Source organism: Erpetoichthys calabaricus, chromosome 4 (assembly GCF_900747795.2).
Source record: "Erpetoichthys calabaricus chromosome 4, fErpCal1.3, whole genome shotgun sequence".
In the NCBI taxonomy this organism is placed as follows: domain Eukaryota; kingdom Metazoa; phylum Chordata; class Cladistia; order Polypteriformes; family Polypteridae; genus Erpetoichthys; species Erpetoichthys calabaricus.
Genome location: NC_041397.2, coordinates 248,686,616 through 248,703,917, shown reverse-complemented (window position 1 = coordinate 248,703,917; position 17,302 = coordinate 248,686,616). Strand labels below are relative to the sequence as shown.

General features: G+C 38.1%; 1 protein-coding gene across 1 annotated transcript in view; it reads left to right on the top strand.

Annotated features, from left to right (window-relative positions):
- The first annotated feature begins 453 nt into the window (after positions 1 to 453).
- The window catches only part of LOC114651241 (RING finger protein 17-like), an 81,687-nt gene continuing 64,838 nt past the window's right edge, over positions 454 to 17,302 (top strand). The window contains exons 1-5 of the mRNA XM_051926195.1: positions 454 to 553; positions 7,880 to 7,992; positions 15,792 to 15,889; positions 16,328 to 16,376; positions 16,491 to 16,571. Of these exons, the coding sequence (XP_051782155.1) occupies positions 502 to 553; positions 7,880 to 7,992; positions 15,792 to 15,889; positions 16,328 to 16,376; positions 16,491 to 16,571 (393 nt within the window). The 5' untranslated portion in view covers positions 454 to 501. The remainder of the gene's footprint in view (positions 554 to 7,879; positions 7,993 to 15,791; positions 15,890 to 16,327; positions 16,377 to 16,490; positions 16,572 to 17,302) is intronic.

Genomic DNA, 17,302 nt, shown 5'->3' with positions numbered 1-17,302 from the left:
GCATTGACATTTATGGTAACCGGCTACAGCATTTTACAGAAAAAGTAATTGATCCTTTTTAATAGTAATATATAACAAATGAGTACAGTATAGGTATAAAATCGTCAATTACTGTGCTATCGATCTGCCCATTACTGAATCACTTGCTTACGCACTTTACCCGTTTTGATGGCATTGACGCAGCATCCCCTTAAGGGCATTACAGAGTGTATTAATAAATTCGTATGAAAATTATTTACTTAAGGAAGGACATTAGCAAAAAAACTTAAAAAAGGTCTAGTAGCAGAGCGCCTTAAAACATTTACGCAAATATTAAAAGAAGAAGCAGAATTGTCAACTTTTCGAGTGATTAAATTCAACAACGTTTAATTCGAATGGTTGACGAAGCCAGAAGAGGCAAGTTTCACGCGATGACGTCAGCAACAAACAGGCGGGATTTGGAAGTCAGAAGGTTCTGGAAGCCTGAGACGAGAGGGGAAGCCTGTAAACGCTGTCGCAAAAATGGCGTTGAATTTCAAGTGTCAACGTTGTGCAAGACCATACATCGTGCCAGGTAATATGTCAGTGTACATGTGTCGGTAAAGCCTGGCTTTGATTTTTGCACGACGTTGTTGAGTTGGTTTAAAAACTATTACGGTTTGCCCCTTTAAATCCAGCGATATTTTCCAACGAACGTTTCAAACGTTCCTAATGTTTCAGCTGTGCATAATCGTGTTTTTGCATGACATTTTTAAGTGTTAGCTCGTTTTCTTTCTGACCTATACGTGTAGGTCTCCAGCACACAGGCACCGTAAAATGGCCGTGGGTTAGTGACGGTGCTCTAGTGCATCGAGCAGGAGTTTATTCCTCCTTTACACCTGGTGCTTCGACTTCCCGCGTTGTTGGAATCCGCGGGCTCCGAAAAAAATTTTTTTATAAGTAGATAGTAGTTATTTGTCTCGGCTTTTACGGATGCTCGAGAAATACAACAACCCCTCTCAAAGACCAACTTGAATTACAAAACAAAAGAAAAATAAAACCACTTACTTGGCTCTTGATAAGAGCGCAGTCACAGTGAAGCCGAATAAAGTCGCATTAGCATTTTATTGCATGATGTATGTTTTAGGAAATGCAGTTTGAAACTTAAAACAGCTATACTTCATACTTAGCCGCCAGTCCCACTAATGCCGAGGAAATAACGTTACAATAAACGTACCATTGTGCTAATGACAGATGAAGGGACACAATGCTGAAGGGAAGTAAACACCGCAGCTCAACAATGTTTAAGTGAAACACCTAAGTAACAGATCAAGTGTTAAAGTTTTCACAAAAAACATTGTCTTTCGGGGGTATTTTCTCAAGAAAAGCTTAATAGGACTCTTATACCACCGATATGGCAAAGATATGGTATTGCCAGTGTCGTCTTACGAAAGCCAGTGGGGTAGCAAGCACAGGTGAGTCCACGTTCTCTGCTCTGGGCGATTCTGAAGAGTTGGCTTATGGCTATCCAATTTCATAAATGTAGTAGAATTGCTAGGGAGTCTTAGGGTTGTTTTTTGTCCCAAAGATTCTGTGCAGCTAGTAAAGTTAATATTTATAACAATGTACTCTGTTATAGTGTTCCTTGTACAATTTACAGAGAAAATCACTTGATCAAAACTTTTTTCACAGAAGAACTGTTTAACGTTTCAGCAGCTGCACTCACAGCCCTGTGTAACAAGTAATTGGGAGAGGGTGTGCGGGCAAATGAAATGTGGACATTTGAAATGTAACCAGTAGTACCATGGCCAGTGCCTCAGAAGTTTCATCTCAGTTTTCAGACATTTTAAAGGGTGCAAACTGTGATGACCAGTATTTTTTATATGGTGGCTGCGGCCACCCCTTGGAGGCGCCATTAGCTGACTCTAGCTGCCATGCGATCCTGCCCTGGATGAGCGAGTTAAGAAAATGGATTGATGAATGAATGGATGGCATACATTTTTCCTTCATTCCTTGCTCTTACACTTCTCGTACAGTGCCACTGTGTTGTCGGAATAGTTTATTTGAACCCCCAGGTACTTGTAGTTCTGCACCACTTCTATGTGCTCCCCCTGGGTGATGACTTGTCTCGGAGGGTCCCTGGCAAACAGGAAGGCCACCACCAGCTCTTTTGTCTTGCTAATGCTGAGTTGCAGGTGAGTCTCCTGCACCACAAGACAAAGACCTTCACAACTTGCCTATACTATGTCTCACCTCCATTAATAATAAAGCCTATGATGAAGTACTCATCTAAAAATATATGTAGTTTGTAGTGGTGGTCAAGAATAAATTTTAATGTGTTTTTTTTTGGTCTGTACTAGGGGCTTCACCCTCCACCCACCCCCCCCCCCTCGCCTGTGCTATGTGCCAACCACTTCGCGTCTCTGCCACTCACGTTGTGAAGAGGGGGGGCTGAACGCACCCCAAGGAGATGCGATCGTTCCTCCAACACCCCCTCTTAAAATTGTGATACAATGGGAAACAAATACTGTACATTTTTGTGCTGCCATGCCACATGATCTACATTTTGTGCTGCCCACTTCTCTCATATCACCTATGTCCATATATTCAGTCTCTTTTCGCTTTTACCTTTTCATCAATATCTCATTCAATTTTGATTCCGTGTTTGGAATTGCATCGTGACAACGCAATGTATAACTGCCCGTGAGTGAATATTGTTTTTTCTCTCTACAAGAAATGTCTCACATAACCACGCAGGACTTTTCCAAATCTCTTTGCATAAGCTCTTGTCTCGTGGGGCTTTTGGCCCTGGGTGTGGTTATTTGCGGGATGTGAAAGTGTCTCTGAGACAATCACGTCTCGTCTCCTTCCAAGATTTTTTTTTTATAATAGAGAGATGTTTCTTCCCACATTTTAAAAGACATTTAGGTTTGGTTAATTGGTAATTCCAAATTGGCTTGGATGTGAGGGTGTATGCATGAGTGGACCTTGGTTTGGGCTATGCCTATTCCAGCTCGGGTTAGTGCCTAATGATGACAACATATATTCTGGCCTCATACATCTTCGGTTTGGATTTGGTGGGCATGAGAATGTTATGTAAAGCAATATAGAGTAGCTCATTTTGTCACAGTTAATACAGTAGCCATTGGTACAGAGAGCCACTTGTCTTGAAAACTGTTGTGTGTGTTTTTTTTTTTTCTTTTCTTCTACCCAAGTTCCATTTGAGTAGGTTAATACTGTACTTTCAGAACACATGTTCATGTCATCAGGAATTAGTAAAATCATTCCAGGCATTTAGCTGTGTTCTGTAGGGGTTTAGGGGTGATTGTACATTCAAATCTTGCTGGAGGGTAAGCAGAAACTTTCTTCCAATATTCTCTTACCATAAAACATAGTACCCATTGGAGTCAAAAATGATGCTAGAAGCCTTAGGGGTATAGATTTGTGAATCAGTGTTTCCACTTCGGCCTACGTTGGCTGTTAGGTGTGTCTCCAGTAAGACAATCATTTGTGAATTTGTGTATTAAATTGTAATCAAATTTACTATGGTTCAGTGTTTTTTTTTTTTTTTTAAATTAGGTTTTATTTCTATACTGTCTTCACCTGTTATCTCATTTTCTGGTTTTATTAAGTTTTGGCTATTCTTATTTTAGTTATTATTATTGGTGACTTATCTCAGTTTGAGTAAATCATTTTTGTTTAATTTTTTTTCATCTTAAAAAAAGCTATTCATTGAACAATGTAAAAGTGTATGTTGTACCTCCACAGGGTAGGGTGGGAGATGGCTTCCTCTTCAGGAAGTGGCACTGATTTAAAAAAAATATATATAAGTGCAAGTATCTTTTATACAACAGAAACAGATAATGTACACATTACGTTTAAAGGTAATAATAAATAACCTTATAAAAGATTGTATTTTATAATTTTGCATTCTATGTGGAAGGTCATTAATTTTAGTACTGGAAGTTTAAGGTCGATTGGAACTCCAGTGCACACTGTCTGCTGTTTGGTTTTAATATATGTTTTAATATATGCATTAAATCAGGTTAAAATCACCAAGGGGCCTAAATAGCAGTTCAGTATGTAAGTAAACTGAGTAGTCCAAAGAGGAAGCTTCTTTTACTGATTTACAGAGTATGGCGCACACGTGAGGTGTGTGTAATTATGTGGCAGAGCAATGAGATGCCCCGAAACAGTTTTGGTACTGGTGTTGAGGTCCAATAGCTGGAATCAATACCAAAGCCTGAATTTTAGTACTGATCAAACACTAATCAGAAGAGCAATGAGATGTGCCTGAAGCGAAGCAACTGTAAAATTGGGTAAGAGATGTGGAGGGTAGGGTTTGCAGGGAGTTAAGTTATTTGTTTTGGAACAGTTTTGGTACTGGTGTTGAGGTCTAATAGCTGGAATCGATACCAAAGTCTGAATTTTAGTACTGATCCAACACTAATCAGAAGAGCTATGTAATTAACTAAGAACTTTTCTGTATGCGATATAGATATATATAGATACACTAGCTATCTATCTATCTATCTAGCTGGATTACCTGGCATTGCCCGGACTAAATATGAAATATGAAACAAAATACTGTATTAATCTTGATTTTATTAGAATATGATATATGATTATTATTATTATTTGATATATACAGTAGACCCCCGTGAAGTCGCGGTTCAGACTTTGCAGCCTCAGTCATTTGCGGATTTTTCCCTAGAACCTAACTAATAATTGTTAGCGGAAACCTCAAATATCCCCTGCAATTTTTGTGGCTTTTTTGGTGGCAATACTGTACTGTAGAAAGAACCGCGACTTGGGATGGTGAAAGTAGCCAATAGAATTTGAAACTGCAACTCCCAGCAGTCCCTGCAGTGACTCTGATTGGTCTTCTGCTGAGGGTGCTGGGGCTGTTGAGGTCAAAGGATGTCAGCGCGGCATTTAAAAAGGGGGCTGGTGACCAAAGCCAAAAAATAAAGTTTTTGTAATTTGTGGTTCAAGTTCCTGTCTGTCTGCCTTCTGTTGGGTTACCTGTACTTATTCATTTTGTCCTGGATTGTTTTGTGCATCTGGATTGTCTGCCGTCTGCCTGTGTACATGAGGACTGTAAGTGGATTCATGGTCATCCTGCAAAGAAAGAAGCGCTCCTGAACCCATCCACCTGTCTTCACCATTTCAGGAACTACCGGAAGGATTATCTGTACATTCCCATTTAACGTGCGGATGACTGGACTATCTATTTTCATCATTACATTTCATTTGTTGCCATATTTCATGAACTTTGTCATTATTTACTGTGTATGTTTTGTTCGTGCTTTGTTGTATGTAATGTGTAATTTCTGAAAGGGGAACAAGGGTGGTATCGTTGTTTTCTTATTTCATTTGTTTTCATTACATTCTTTATTTGCTGTTTGATTACCGGTTTGCTTTGTTTTTGTCTGTTTGTGAGTGTGCGTGGGTTGGGTCAAGGCTGGGTGCATCCCTGGAATCTCCACCATAAAAATAAATAAATCAGTCTTCTCGACGCTGTGAATCTTAGCGGCAGCCCCTTGTGAGCAGGGGGGCTGAACGCACCCCTAGAAGACACAGACGCTCCTCAAAAACCCCCTCTTAAAAAACACTGATAGATTACCTTCACATTGCTCCCTTACTTGCTGGGCTTACTTGCGGCTTCTCGTGCGACGTTATGCTTACTTAACTCTTTTAGGGTGGATGTCGACTTTTGTCGACAGGAGGGGTTGAGGGCGAATGTCGACAAAAGTCGACATCCAGGGATAGAGGGCGACAATCAGCTGTTAATGGCGACAAAACTCACTGTCACGTCGCAGGCATTCCCTCTGTGCTTGGAGGAATGCTAGACTCATTGACTCGGCAACTAATCCTTGAGTGTGCGTGAGTTGCGAAATGTAAACAATGGCTAGATGGCATCGACATGTCACAAGGGAGCGAAGCGAGTGCAGAAAAGAAAACACTCGGCAGACAATGTTTTGTGCATTATCGCGGAGTCGGACTCTGATTTTTCAGAATCGGATTTTATTGACCGAGATCAGGAGATCGAACAAGAGAGTGAGAAGCTGGCATCAGCTGATCGGACACCAGCAGATGCCACGCCAGCTGATCCGCTGCCAGCTGAGCGCATTTGCGCAGCCGATGCAGCTATGGCAAGGTTCGCGTGGGAGGAATACACAGACATTGATTCGTGGGAGCTGAACTGGCTACCGGACTTCACAAGAGGGCATGGCTTGCTGTTGGACACGACAGATCACCAGCTGCTGAACTACTTCAGGCTGCTCTCTCCTGATGCTGCTTTTCAGCTACTGTCAGACAAGACCAACAGGTAGGCAGAGAAATTTTTTGAATCGCGGGCTGCGCTTGCATCGCATTCTCGTTTCTCAAAGTGGAAACCCACAACAAAAGACGAGATGAAGCACGCTGTGGCATTACAAATAGAGATGGGACAGAACTGGTGATATAACTTCAGGGAGCATTGGTCCAGACGTGCTTTGTCCCCTGTTGGCTTTGGACAGGTTATGCAGCGTGATGATAGGTACGTGATGCTGCAAAGTTTTATTCACTTCTGTAATAAACAGAAGCAAATCCCATGGGGTGAGCCAGGCTATAACGCCATGCATAAAGTTCAGCCCCTGCTTGACATTGTGGAACCAACATAGAAACAATTTTATCAGCCTGACTGTGATTTGTCTGTGCATGAATCTATGATAAAATAAAAGGGATACCTTTTTTTCTGCAAATATATGCCAGACAAGCCCACAAAGTATGGCATAAAGGATTTTGTACTGGCAGAAGCAAACACTGGTTTCTGCCTAAAAGTAATTACATATACAGGAAAGTATTTCTTTCAAAGAGAGAACTGTCCCTTGACAAGTCAGGTTGTGCTGGAGCTGCTTCAGGGCTATGAACATTTGGGTCATGTTGTGTACATGGACAATTTTTATACATCACCAGAATTGTTCATGGAGCTACAGAGCAGAGGAATTGGAGCCTGTGGCACAGTGAGGGTGAACAGGAGACACATGCCTTCACAGTTGAAGCCAGACAGTCTGAAGATGAAAAGAGGTGAGAATGTGGTTTTCATGTGGGCGGAAAACTTGGTGGCAGTGGCATGGCATGATGTCAAACGGGTGACTTGTCTCTCTACAGTACGCGCTAACAATATATGTGAGAAAGTGCAGTAACAGACAATTGAAAAGGAGGCACCAGTGCAACACACATTGTAAGCAGTGCAGTGTGGCAATGCATGCAATTGACTGCTTTGAGCGATATCATACTTTGCAGGACTTTGCTGTGTAACATGTATGTGAAATCATGTAGTATGCAGGCTCATACAAAATGCAAAAATATTTTTTGTTGATTTGATATGTTAAACCATTGCTTTGTGTTCTTTTTATATAAAAAAAAAAATTTTGGAAAAATATTCAGCCCTGGGAGAAAAGAAACAAAAAAAAATTAGCCCTAAAAGAGTTAAATGACAGATGGGTAACTTCTTGATGGGTATTTCGGTATTTTATAGCCTCTATTGCTGTTAGTATTTATGTATATTATATTCTGTTACAGAATGAGCCACAATATTTTTCACTTGAACAATGAAGGAACTTTTAATCAAAAGCAGTTGAATGAGATTTCTCCTTTTGTCTTGCTAAAAAATATACATTGAGTATTATAAAGTTTCAGTGGTATTGATATCGAGTTAAACAATTCTGTTGTTGTGACATCCCTTCTGTACTGTGTCCTGGGCTTCTGGGTTATATGCAATTTGGAATACATTCATAATTTTCTGATTGCATTATTTTATTATTTTTATGCTAAGAAAATTGTGAAATATTTTAAATTTAACATTTTGCATTTGATTATTACACTGTTGACAATTAAACATTGTTTTAATTTACCTGTTTGAATATTTTAACAGAGGATGAAACTGTAGGGAACCTCCCTCGCCTTCTACTCTGTGGGCATGTGTTCTGTCAGTCATGCTTGCATGATATGAAACAGGTTGAATCTGTGAAATGTCCACACTGTGGGGTAAGTCTATTGTATTAAATTGCTGACTCCATTGTCTCCTCTCAGTTTATTGCTAATAAACCATTAAGACATCCCTTTAATATCAAATTGAAAGACTTTCCTTTAAACCTTAGTTTTGTTTTAATTCTGGTAATTCCTCAAAGTTACGCATTGTATATATCCATGGTGGCTAGTGTTATTTTCATTTGTGGTATTTTAGTGCTGCATCTTTTTACAGTAGTTTTTGATAGCTTACAAATCATATTCAAGATTTAAAATACTTTGACACATAAAGTACATGTATTTATAAGGAATGTATTCAGAGTTTCAGTCAATATATTGGTAATACCCATTTCAAATTCTAAATACTGAATTGAAGATAATGGTTAAATGTGCTGTGTGTTAATCATACTTGTGGCCTTTGATCCTCTCTCTAAGCAGTACCTGTATTTTCAAAGGTCACACAACTGATGGGGAATTCCTGTTATGAAAAAAAAATAGAACTGATGTTTAAGTCCATGTCTCTGGACATTGTCTGCCAACAAATTATTTAAAGCATATGTTTGGTATTTTTCAAGTCAAAGTTATTTCTTTGCCATCATGCTATATATGCAATTATATTCTAAAGTTAATCACACTCTAAACATTTAAAGAAATATGTTGCCCGCACTGGTGCTGTACTTTGCAGTCTATTGGGCATGGATGAAAATCTTAAAAAGCTTAACCAGATTTGTAGATTTTTTTTTTTTTTTTTTAAGCTAAGACAGTTGTTGAGCATTGATCCGCATCTTGCGATTATACTGTAGCTCATAAAATAATTATACGTCATTTTTAAACAAAAAAAAAACACCAATATTATAAAATTTGGCTATTTTAAAAGAAGACCAGCCATGTGTAATAGCTCAGCACTGCGCAACAGTCTTTGACCCCTGCAGGGGGTGTATTCTCCTGACACACCAAATAATAGTAAACCTTTCATGCCACATGGTTGGTTTTATTTTCACTTACTTGCAAGAATTCGCACAAGTGAATAGAAAATATATCCTTACTGAGAAAAAAAATAGCAGAAATATGTGATAAAATGTGTATTTCCAGATCTCTTTTGTTGTCGCAAACATGCGTTGGAAAAATCGAAGGCGCAGATCAATACTTGATAGCTGATTGTTTATGTATGCCAATGATGACATGAGCAGCTCCATGTGTTAAGACTGAAATAAAATGTTTAGTGTTTCAGTGCTTTGAGGAAAAAGGCACATCTCACAATTACTATATGTACGATGGTAACTGATATGTAGTTGCCAAAATATGCAGTTAATAGGACAAACAAAACCACATACTTTATTGCTAAACACAAGTCTGTAAACACTGAATTTACGTTATTCATTTCACTTTGCAGGCAATCTACCATTCATTAGCATAACCTGTAAGTAAAACCACACATCATATATTTGAATGGAATGTTGAGAAATATAATGTCTCACAGTTACAGATTTATTGAATACAGATAACGGCATTCTAAGTAATTTTCAAATTTTGGATTTGAACACAGGCAAAAGAAATACGTATGTGAGCAACACTAAAAACCTTAAAATAAAGGCTGTTTAACAGTTCTAAAGTAACTGATTAATGTAAAACTGACAAGTTTAATTTCACACTGGACACTTTTAAAATTGGGACAAATATTAAAAAGGAGGGACAAGTTTTGAAAATTAAAACACAGTGAGTTTGTTTTGTCTTGGTAGAGCTCTTTTTTACTCTGGTTTCCCCTTTTGTATTATTTATTGTCTAGCCTTTGTCAGACTGCCACAAATCCCATAGACTTACCACTGTTTATAAGGTATTGAACTTTATAACTTCTCCCCACCTTTCCTTCTACATCTATAATCTCAGGCAACTAAATCGAGAAAAAGACAAGCAGGAGTGAAGTTACAACTTAAATAATGTATTGATAATATTCATAAAATAACAATAAGCAAAGTACATGTGAATATTGGTTACAATACAGCCTGATAAATGCTGATATGTAGTTTCAGGCGGCAAACAGACTTGCAGTTACTTTAAATGTCTCTAGTTAAGTCACCATTTTATGGCTTTCTTCAGGACAAGCCGCATGCCTGTCTCAGTATGGCTGCCGAGTTGTGCTTCTCAGTGTGATCTTCTTTTCAGTTCATGGTGTGTGAGATGCTCCTTTATCATGATGGTAAGAGAGAGGGAGGGGTAAAGCAAAAAAATTTATTCATTTTGTCCAAATTCTTACACCAGTAGGGTGTCGTGCTACAGAATGGCCTCTGATTCAAACTAATCCCAAACAGCCATACTTCAGACCACTGGGAGTACACAGTACCTTTCACACCTGCCCCCAAAACCATTTGTTTAGCTGATGCTTGCCAGCTATGTAGTCTGGCTTTCCTGTGGGGGTTGATTGAGAGAGTCCTAAATGGAATTACTTGCCAAACTGGTTTTAGGCACTTCCCCCGACCCCAACATAAAACTACAAACACTCAGTCCTAAAAAGTGGGCAGTGGGAGGTTTGGGTTTAGCAAAATATCAAACCACCGCTGTTCCTATCAATGATATTAATATTATATTGCTTTGTCCAAGTTACAATAAAGATGGTGATAAGAAAGAGTCATAGACATCATGAAGATTTGGGGCAGCCACCCGTATATTGTTTTCCTGGCTGCAAAAGTTGATTTAAAGTTGCACGATGTGCACAGAACAGAGTCCAGAACAGAACTGACTTGCATTGAGACAAGATGGTGGCTTTAACAGAAAGGATGGGAAATGATGTCATCGGGGGCCAGAACCGGAAGTGACGTCCTCGTGACCAGAAGTGACTTCACCGTCTGTGCAGGAACCAGGCGGGATTTCCTGAGAAAGGTCTGCAAGAGACTGAGAGAGACAGTCAGCACACTCCGCTGCCCCCTGGGCTGGCGTAGAATTACTATTATTTAGGCCATTTAGCTGTTTTCCATGTGCACGTGTATGACAAGACATACAGTACAAAATATTTATTAATTTGTAAATTTCACACCACAACCGTTTCTGGCATTTGAAATTTAAATTAAGTGGACTAATCTGTTAAAATTATTGTTCAGAAGTATTTTTAAATCAACTAATTATTCGAATATAAATTGTACAGTAGAAAATATTACAAACCTGACCACTTGGTTCAGTGACAAAATAGACTTTTAAAACACTGTTACAAAAACAGGTTTAAAGTGTTGGTTTAAATTGAAATATCTTTAATTATCTTGTAATTCACCACGTGTAATAATGTTTGAATTTTTATATTGCTGGTCAGAAAATGTCAGAAAATAAATTTGGAATGCACATGACAAGGTAATATATCATAGGCCTGCAAAATTCAATGACTTGAAATTTTTTTTCAATATTTCAACTGTTCCTTATGTTTTTTGGGGTGGTGATTTCAAAAATAAGATCCATTTTTCACATCACGTAAAGGTTTCCCCACAAAATGCAAGAAAAAAAATCGGTCTGATCACTGGTAAGAATTTATTTAATCTTCATTTAAATTACTTATTCCTTTCAAATCTTATGAACAATCTCAGTTGTCAATTATTTTTAAGAAATCCAAAATAGAACCAGTAAAAATTGAAAAATAGAGTAAAATAGTATAAAAAAAGTGGTTTCTACACATGCACTCAGTGGCACTTTTGCTGTCCTACAACACTTCTCTTGAGGGATATCCTTTTATGTTTTTTTTGTCCAGTTTCTCGCTGCAGCCCCCAGAAATAGTCAGCAGTCATATGCTTTCCATTTCTTTGATATCCTGATGGAACTGCTCACCGCACCTAAGTTCTCCGGGAATTAGTCCAAATGAGAGTGGAGGAAATGCAGCTTGTTTTTTTCCTTTCAGTTTCCAGTGCCACTCGCCTTGACCAATCCCTTCTTGCCCAGTGTTGGCTTTTGTCTTGACTGTCTCACATAAGAAACATGGATACTGTATCCTCCTTGTTGTCCTAAAAGCATAGATAGGACTTATAAATCCCTGCATATAGTCCACTCATGGTCCTTTGTTTTTAACTTTGACAGAATCAAGCTCAAATTCTCGTACTGCTCTTTCAAGTGTACTGAATGGCCAATGGGTATCGAGGCAAACCATGTTTTGAACATTCTGTATATAACATTCTTCATTTGATGTGCCAAAATGAACCCAAAATTTAACTTCACAGTGGAAATAAAATGTTTTTACAATTGTTGTATTAACTTTCATCTCATCTTCTGGGTTGCAATTGCTCAGAAGGTATAGGAGAGAATTCATTGTATCACCCTTGAGATTTTTAGAAGCAGTACATTTTTTGTGCAAGTACCGAAACACCTAAAAACATTACTTTTCAATGGGAAAACAAAAGGTACTAGTCATTCGTAATATTGTTGTAGAAAATAGGTCAGGTTAGTGGATTTTAAACACTTGCACAAAACCCTACTTTATCAGTTTTTGCAGTATCCTTAAATTTTTTTTAACCAAAAATAGTACTTATAAGAAATTCAGGGACACCATGTAATAATGTTGCCAATAGGTGTGGGCAAGTTTTTTCGTAATATTCTGAAGGAGAATTGTACTTTCATGTAAACAGAAATATGCAGAATGCTTCTAAGTTTGCTAAATTGCCAGAGGTTTTTCAGGACAGCTTTGTTAATCCTTCAGAACCTGACACTGGCATAGGGTAACTTTGTTTGAGAGCTGGATGCTTACATTTCCTGAAATGAAATAAAAACATAACCACCTTGTAGTTAACACTTGAATTACCAAAGCCTGCAAAAAAAACTAAATGCCGGCCCACCTTAAATCCCTTCGCACCTCTCCGTCAGTGTTTTTTGTTTTGTAAATGTGTCGATCAACACAAGCATCCTGCTATACCATTCCCCCCACCACCAAAGAAAGGGCAAAAAGTTCTCCCAGCTCAAGCCTTGATTATCTTGGAGTGAAGTGCTGGAGTTTGAGGGTAAAAAATATATCGTTATTTGGAACACATGCATTTCATATGTGTTCCATGTGTACAACAATCTATGTAAATACATCGTTAAATCAGAAACGTTTTTCATGTTTTAGTAATAAATGACAATGTAGACATGAACTGTATAATGTGTGAAGCCTGAAGTCTAAATATCAATTAAACACTTTCACAAAAGGGGCAAGGACAGCTTCCGAGGTGCAGCGGTAAGAACTGTTGACTTGTAATCAAGAGGCCGAAGGTTCCATTCTGGTTACCTTGCAAATTTACCATTTTGAGTAGTGAGCTGCTCTTATTGTTAATATTATACAATAAAAACATACATTTGATTTGTGTCTAACAGCTGGTGTAAATTTTTAGTACTAGTAAAAGTTAGCGTTTTTTTTTTTTTCTTCATTTTTATTCTCTCAGTCACGATCATGATACACCCCCCCCCCCCCCGACCACCACCCCAGATCTGATGCTGTTAGTTTTTATTTTAAGGTGGGAATAGCTACAATAGATGTGAGTGGTGTTTTGAGACAATGGAACTGGAAATTCTCTGATCAGGAGGTGATAAAAGCGGACACACGCTGGTAAATCTGTCTTCTTGGTATCTCATTGTCACTTGAATTTTTTTATTCAGTTTTATTGAGTGTTCTTGCTTATGCTGATTAGTATGCATCTTATGGTCCATGATGACCTGTATAGTACATTTCGGAAAACATTGTGGCACTGATGCAACATTATTCATATTCATTCGCATACCTTCCTCCATTTCCCCCCTAGACCCCCACCCCCCCCCCCCCCCCCCCCGATCTTGCCCAGTCTACACATTTTGGTGCATGATGGTGTTTCTTTTGTACTCCAGGGCATGCAGAGGAAGGAATAGAACAGAGAGGTCAGATCCGCACTATATGCAATTATCAAATTCAAATGTTTGCAGTTCCCACACACCCAAGGACCGTCCTTCCTACATTTACGACATGTGTACCTGTTTCAGTGTACACACTTCTCCACTTCTCTTTATGCTCTGGTTCCTATTGCATTGAAGAGGCACCTGACACTGACTGAGTTTGCTTTCCTGGGGGAGGTGGCTGTCTTGGAACAGAAGCTTGTCGATGTTGCATCCTCTGCTTCTTACAAAAAAAGGCGATGAAAAAAGAAAAAAAAGACGAAGTTCCTCTGCAAGGTGAGCAAAGAACACTCTTCTTTTATCAGTGGATTAGTGCATGTCTTCTACAGTACGTGTACGTTGATCGCCACCAGATCAAGCATGTTGTAGCTCACAACAACTGGTCACCTCCTTGTTCCTGTTCGCACTGAATAAGCTCACACCATCTGGTGCATGAAGTCAACGCAGCACCGGGAGAAAATAAAGAAAGAGACAAATATATGTGACATTTTGAAGAAATCATTGTATGACCTGATCATCGCACTAATGTAATATTATTTAAAAATTAACAGCAACAGATCGGGTGTAAATTTATGGTACTTGTAAAAGTTAGCTTTTTTCAGTTTTATTCTCTGTCACATTCATGCTCTACCCACCCCCACCCTAACTAACTGCGTCAGCATAAATTGTATCGTAATCGTGACTGAGAGAATACAAGTGGGGGAAAAAAAGGAAACTTTTTTACAAGTACTAAAAGTTTACACCGGCTGTTACAGACACAAATAAAAATGTATGTTGTTATTGTATAATATTAACAATAAGAGCAGCTCACTACTCAAAATGGTAAATTTGCGAGGCAGCCAGGAACCGGCAGCCTCTTGATTACAAGTCAGCATTTCTTACCGCTGCACCACTGAAGCTCTTGTATTATCCTTGTAGCTTTTGTGAAAGTGTTTATTTGATCTTTGGACTTAAGGCTTCACACACTATACAGTTTGTCTACATTTTCATTTATTGCTAAAACATGAAAAACGTTTCTGTTTTACCGATGTGTTTACATAGATTGTTGTAGACACGGAACACACATGAAATGCACGTGTTCCAAATAACGATATATTTTTTACCCTATAAAACTCTAGCACTTCACTCCAAGGTAATCAAGGCTTGAGCATGGAGAACTTTTTGCCCTTTCTGTGGCGGTGTTTTGGCAGGGGGAATAGGATAGTAGGCTGCTTACACATTTACAAGATAAAAGACGCTGACGTAGAGTTGCGAAGGGATTAAAGGTGGGCTGGAATGTGAAGTATTTTGCAAAATTAGTTGGTTTTGTGAGTTCCTGCCTCCTTAGTTTATTTTACAGTGTTTTTAAATCTGCAAACAATATGAGCCCTTTACCATATACTAAACCATTTTGTTTTTCCTTTGTCTGCATTTTTAGTGCATCTTACTGCATCTGTACTGGAAGCAAATTTTGACATTCTTGTACTGTGGCCTCTTGTACTTCTTTTTGTGGTCAGTTCTTATTAAATTGATAAACAAAATGTAGAATTTCTAAACAAATGAAATACAATCTTAATAAAACATCAACTTAAATATAAGCCACAGAATCAGATAAATTCTGTCAAATTGAATATCCCACCCTCTCTATTCTCTGAAGTTTCAGATAAAGCATCTTATTTATATATGTACTTTCTCTATTATTTTTGATAACGTATTTAATTGTCCAGTCACACTGATTGTTAGATTTAGGGTCTTACATTCTGATAAAGTACGATTAATGTAATTTATAATGCCCAATGACTGTTTATGCCCAGAGTAGCTCTAAAAATGTAATTTAAGACGCACATGCAATAAAGATGTGCATTCAGAGTTTTTGATATTTTTTACTTGTGATTCAAAAGGTACCTGTTAAAAAACAAATCATTCTTACTTTGTTTTTATTTGTGACTTTGACTTTATCAATACAGGTGGAAACTACTTTAGTAAACCATGATGTTGAAAGTCTTCCATTTGAAAACAAAATCATTGAGAATCTTTTTATGGAGAAAATGGAAATCAACAAAAAGTAATCAATTTTTTTTCTGAGCCATTTTACAACTTAATGTATGAGATTATTGCCTACTTTGAAATATGTGTGGAGTTGATCAAGTGGTGTGATACAGTCAGAATGATAATTTCTGTAGACTTTTGTTGATTTTTGGAATATCAAAGAGTGTTCTTTACACCCCTGTAAAAATTTAGCCTTGCATCAGGGGAACAAAGGTCTGCCAACTGTTGTGGTTCTTTTGAATCTGCAGCCTCTGCAAAAAGTAATATCCTATCCCCTAATGTCTGTAGTGGGTATGAAAATTAAGTTTACCTAATAAAGAGAGCACTGAGTGTAAAATTCATAAAGTACAAATTATTTGATTGTATGTGCAATTCTTCTTAGCATGTAGTTTATTAACTATTATTGGTCATGCTGAGTATTTCTTTGATGTACATGTTTTTCTTTCTGTTTTAGTAAATCACCAGGTGAGAGCACTCAAGATATCGGCTATGTATGTGAAATGGTATGTTAACCATTTTTTTAAATTTACTACTTAATGCACTTGTATATATTTACTAAATGCTATTTACATACTGTATATATTAAATAATGTGTGTGTCTGTATTTTTCTTTTCAGGGTTCTGAAAAGTTTAGTGAATTAGACAAGGCTGTTTCCTCTGCTTCTGAATACTTAAATTATCTGAATGCAGCACAAATGGTAAGTTACAGTGTGTATTTTTTTTTTTTATTAGCTGATGTGAAATTTTTGGTGAGTGTTTGTTTTTGGGACACATTGAATGGTGTAACTGTTGTTTGTTACATTTTTGGTAAGGTTTGAAATTTATTTTAAAGAGGCAAATGGTCACATGAAGGTTTATCAATTTGCTGTTGGTTAACGTGTACTACTAAATTAGTCCAGTGCCTCAGTGTGTGATTATGTATGCTTGAATGTATCCTGTGATGGATGCTTGGTCTATCCTAGGTTTGTTTTTGACTTGTGTGTTATTACCTGTAGTGGAATTTAACAGGCTTTATTATCATGGGATGGATGGGACTCTACGTGTTCATTAATTGGACTTCTGTGACAGTTTAAGCTTAACACATACCCCAGGTGGTGATCAGTTAACAGCCCAGTCCCTCTTTTCACCAGAGTGTCCAGAACAAACGGCCACAAATCTGATGATACGATTATGAAATTGACTGTAGATGTTTGGTCTAAGGTGCTCAGTACCAAGTACACTTATGAGCCACCTTGTGTTCGAACATGGTGTTCGTTATGGACAAACCATGCCTAGCATAGAAGTCCAGTAACAAAACACAGCTCAGGTTTAGAACAGGGAAGTAATTTCTCCCAATCATGCCTCTCCAGGTGTTTCTATCATTACTCACGTGGGTGTTGAAGTCTTCCAACAGATCTGTGGAGTCCCCAGCCTGGACCCCTTCCAGGAT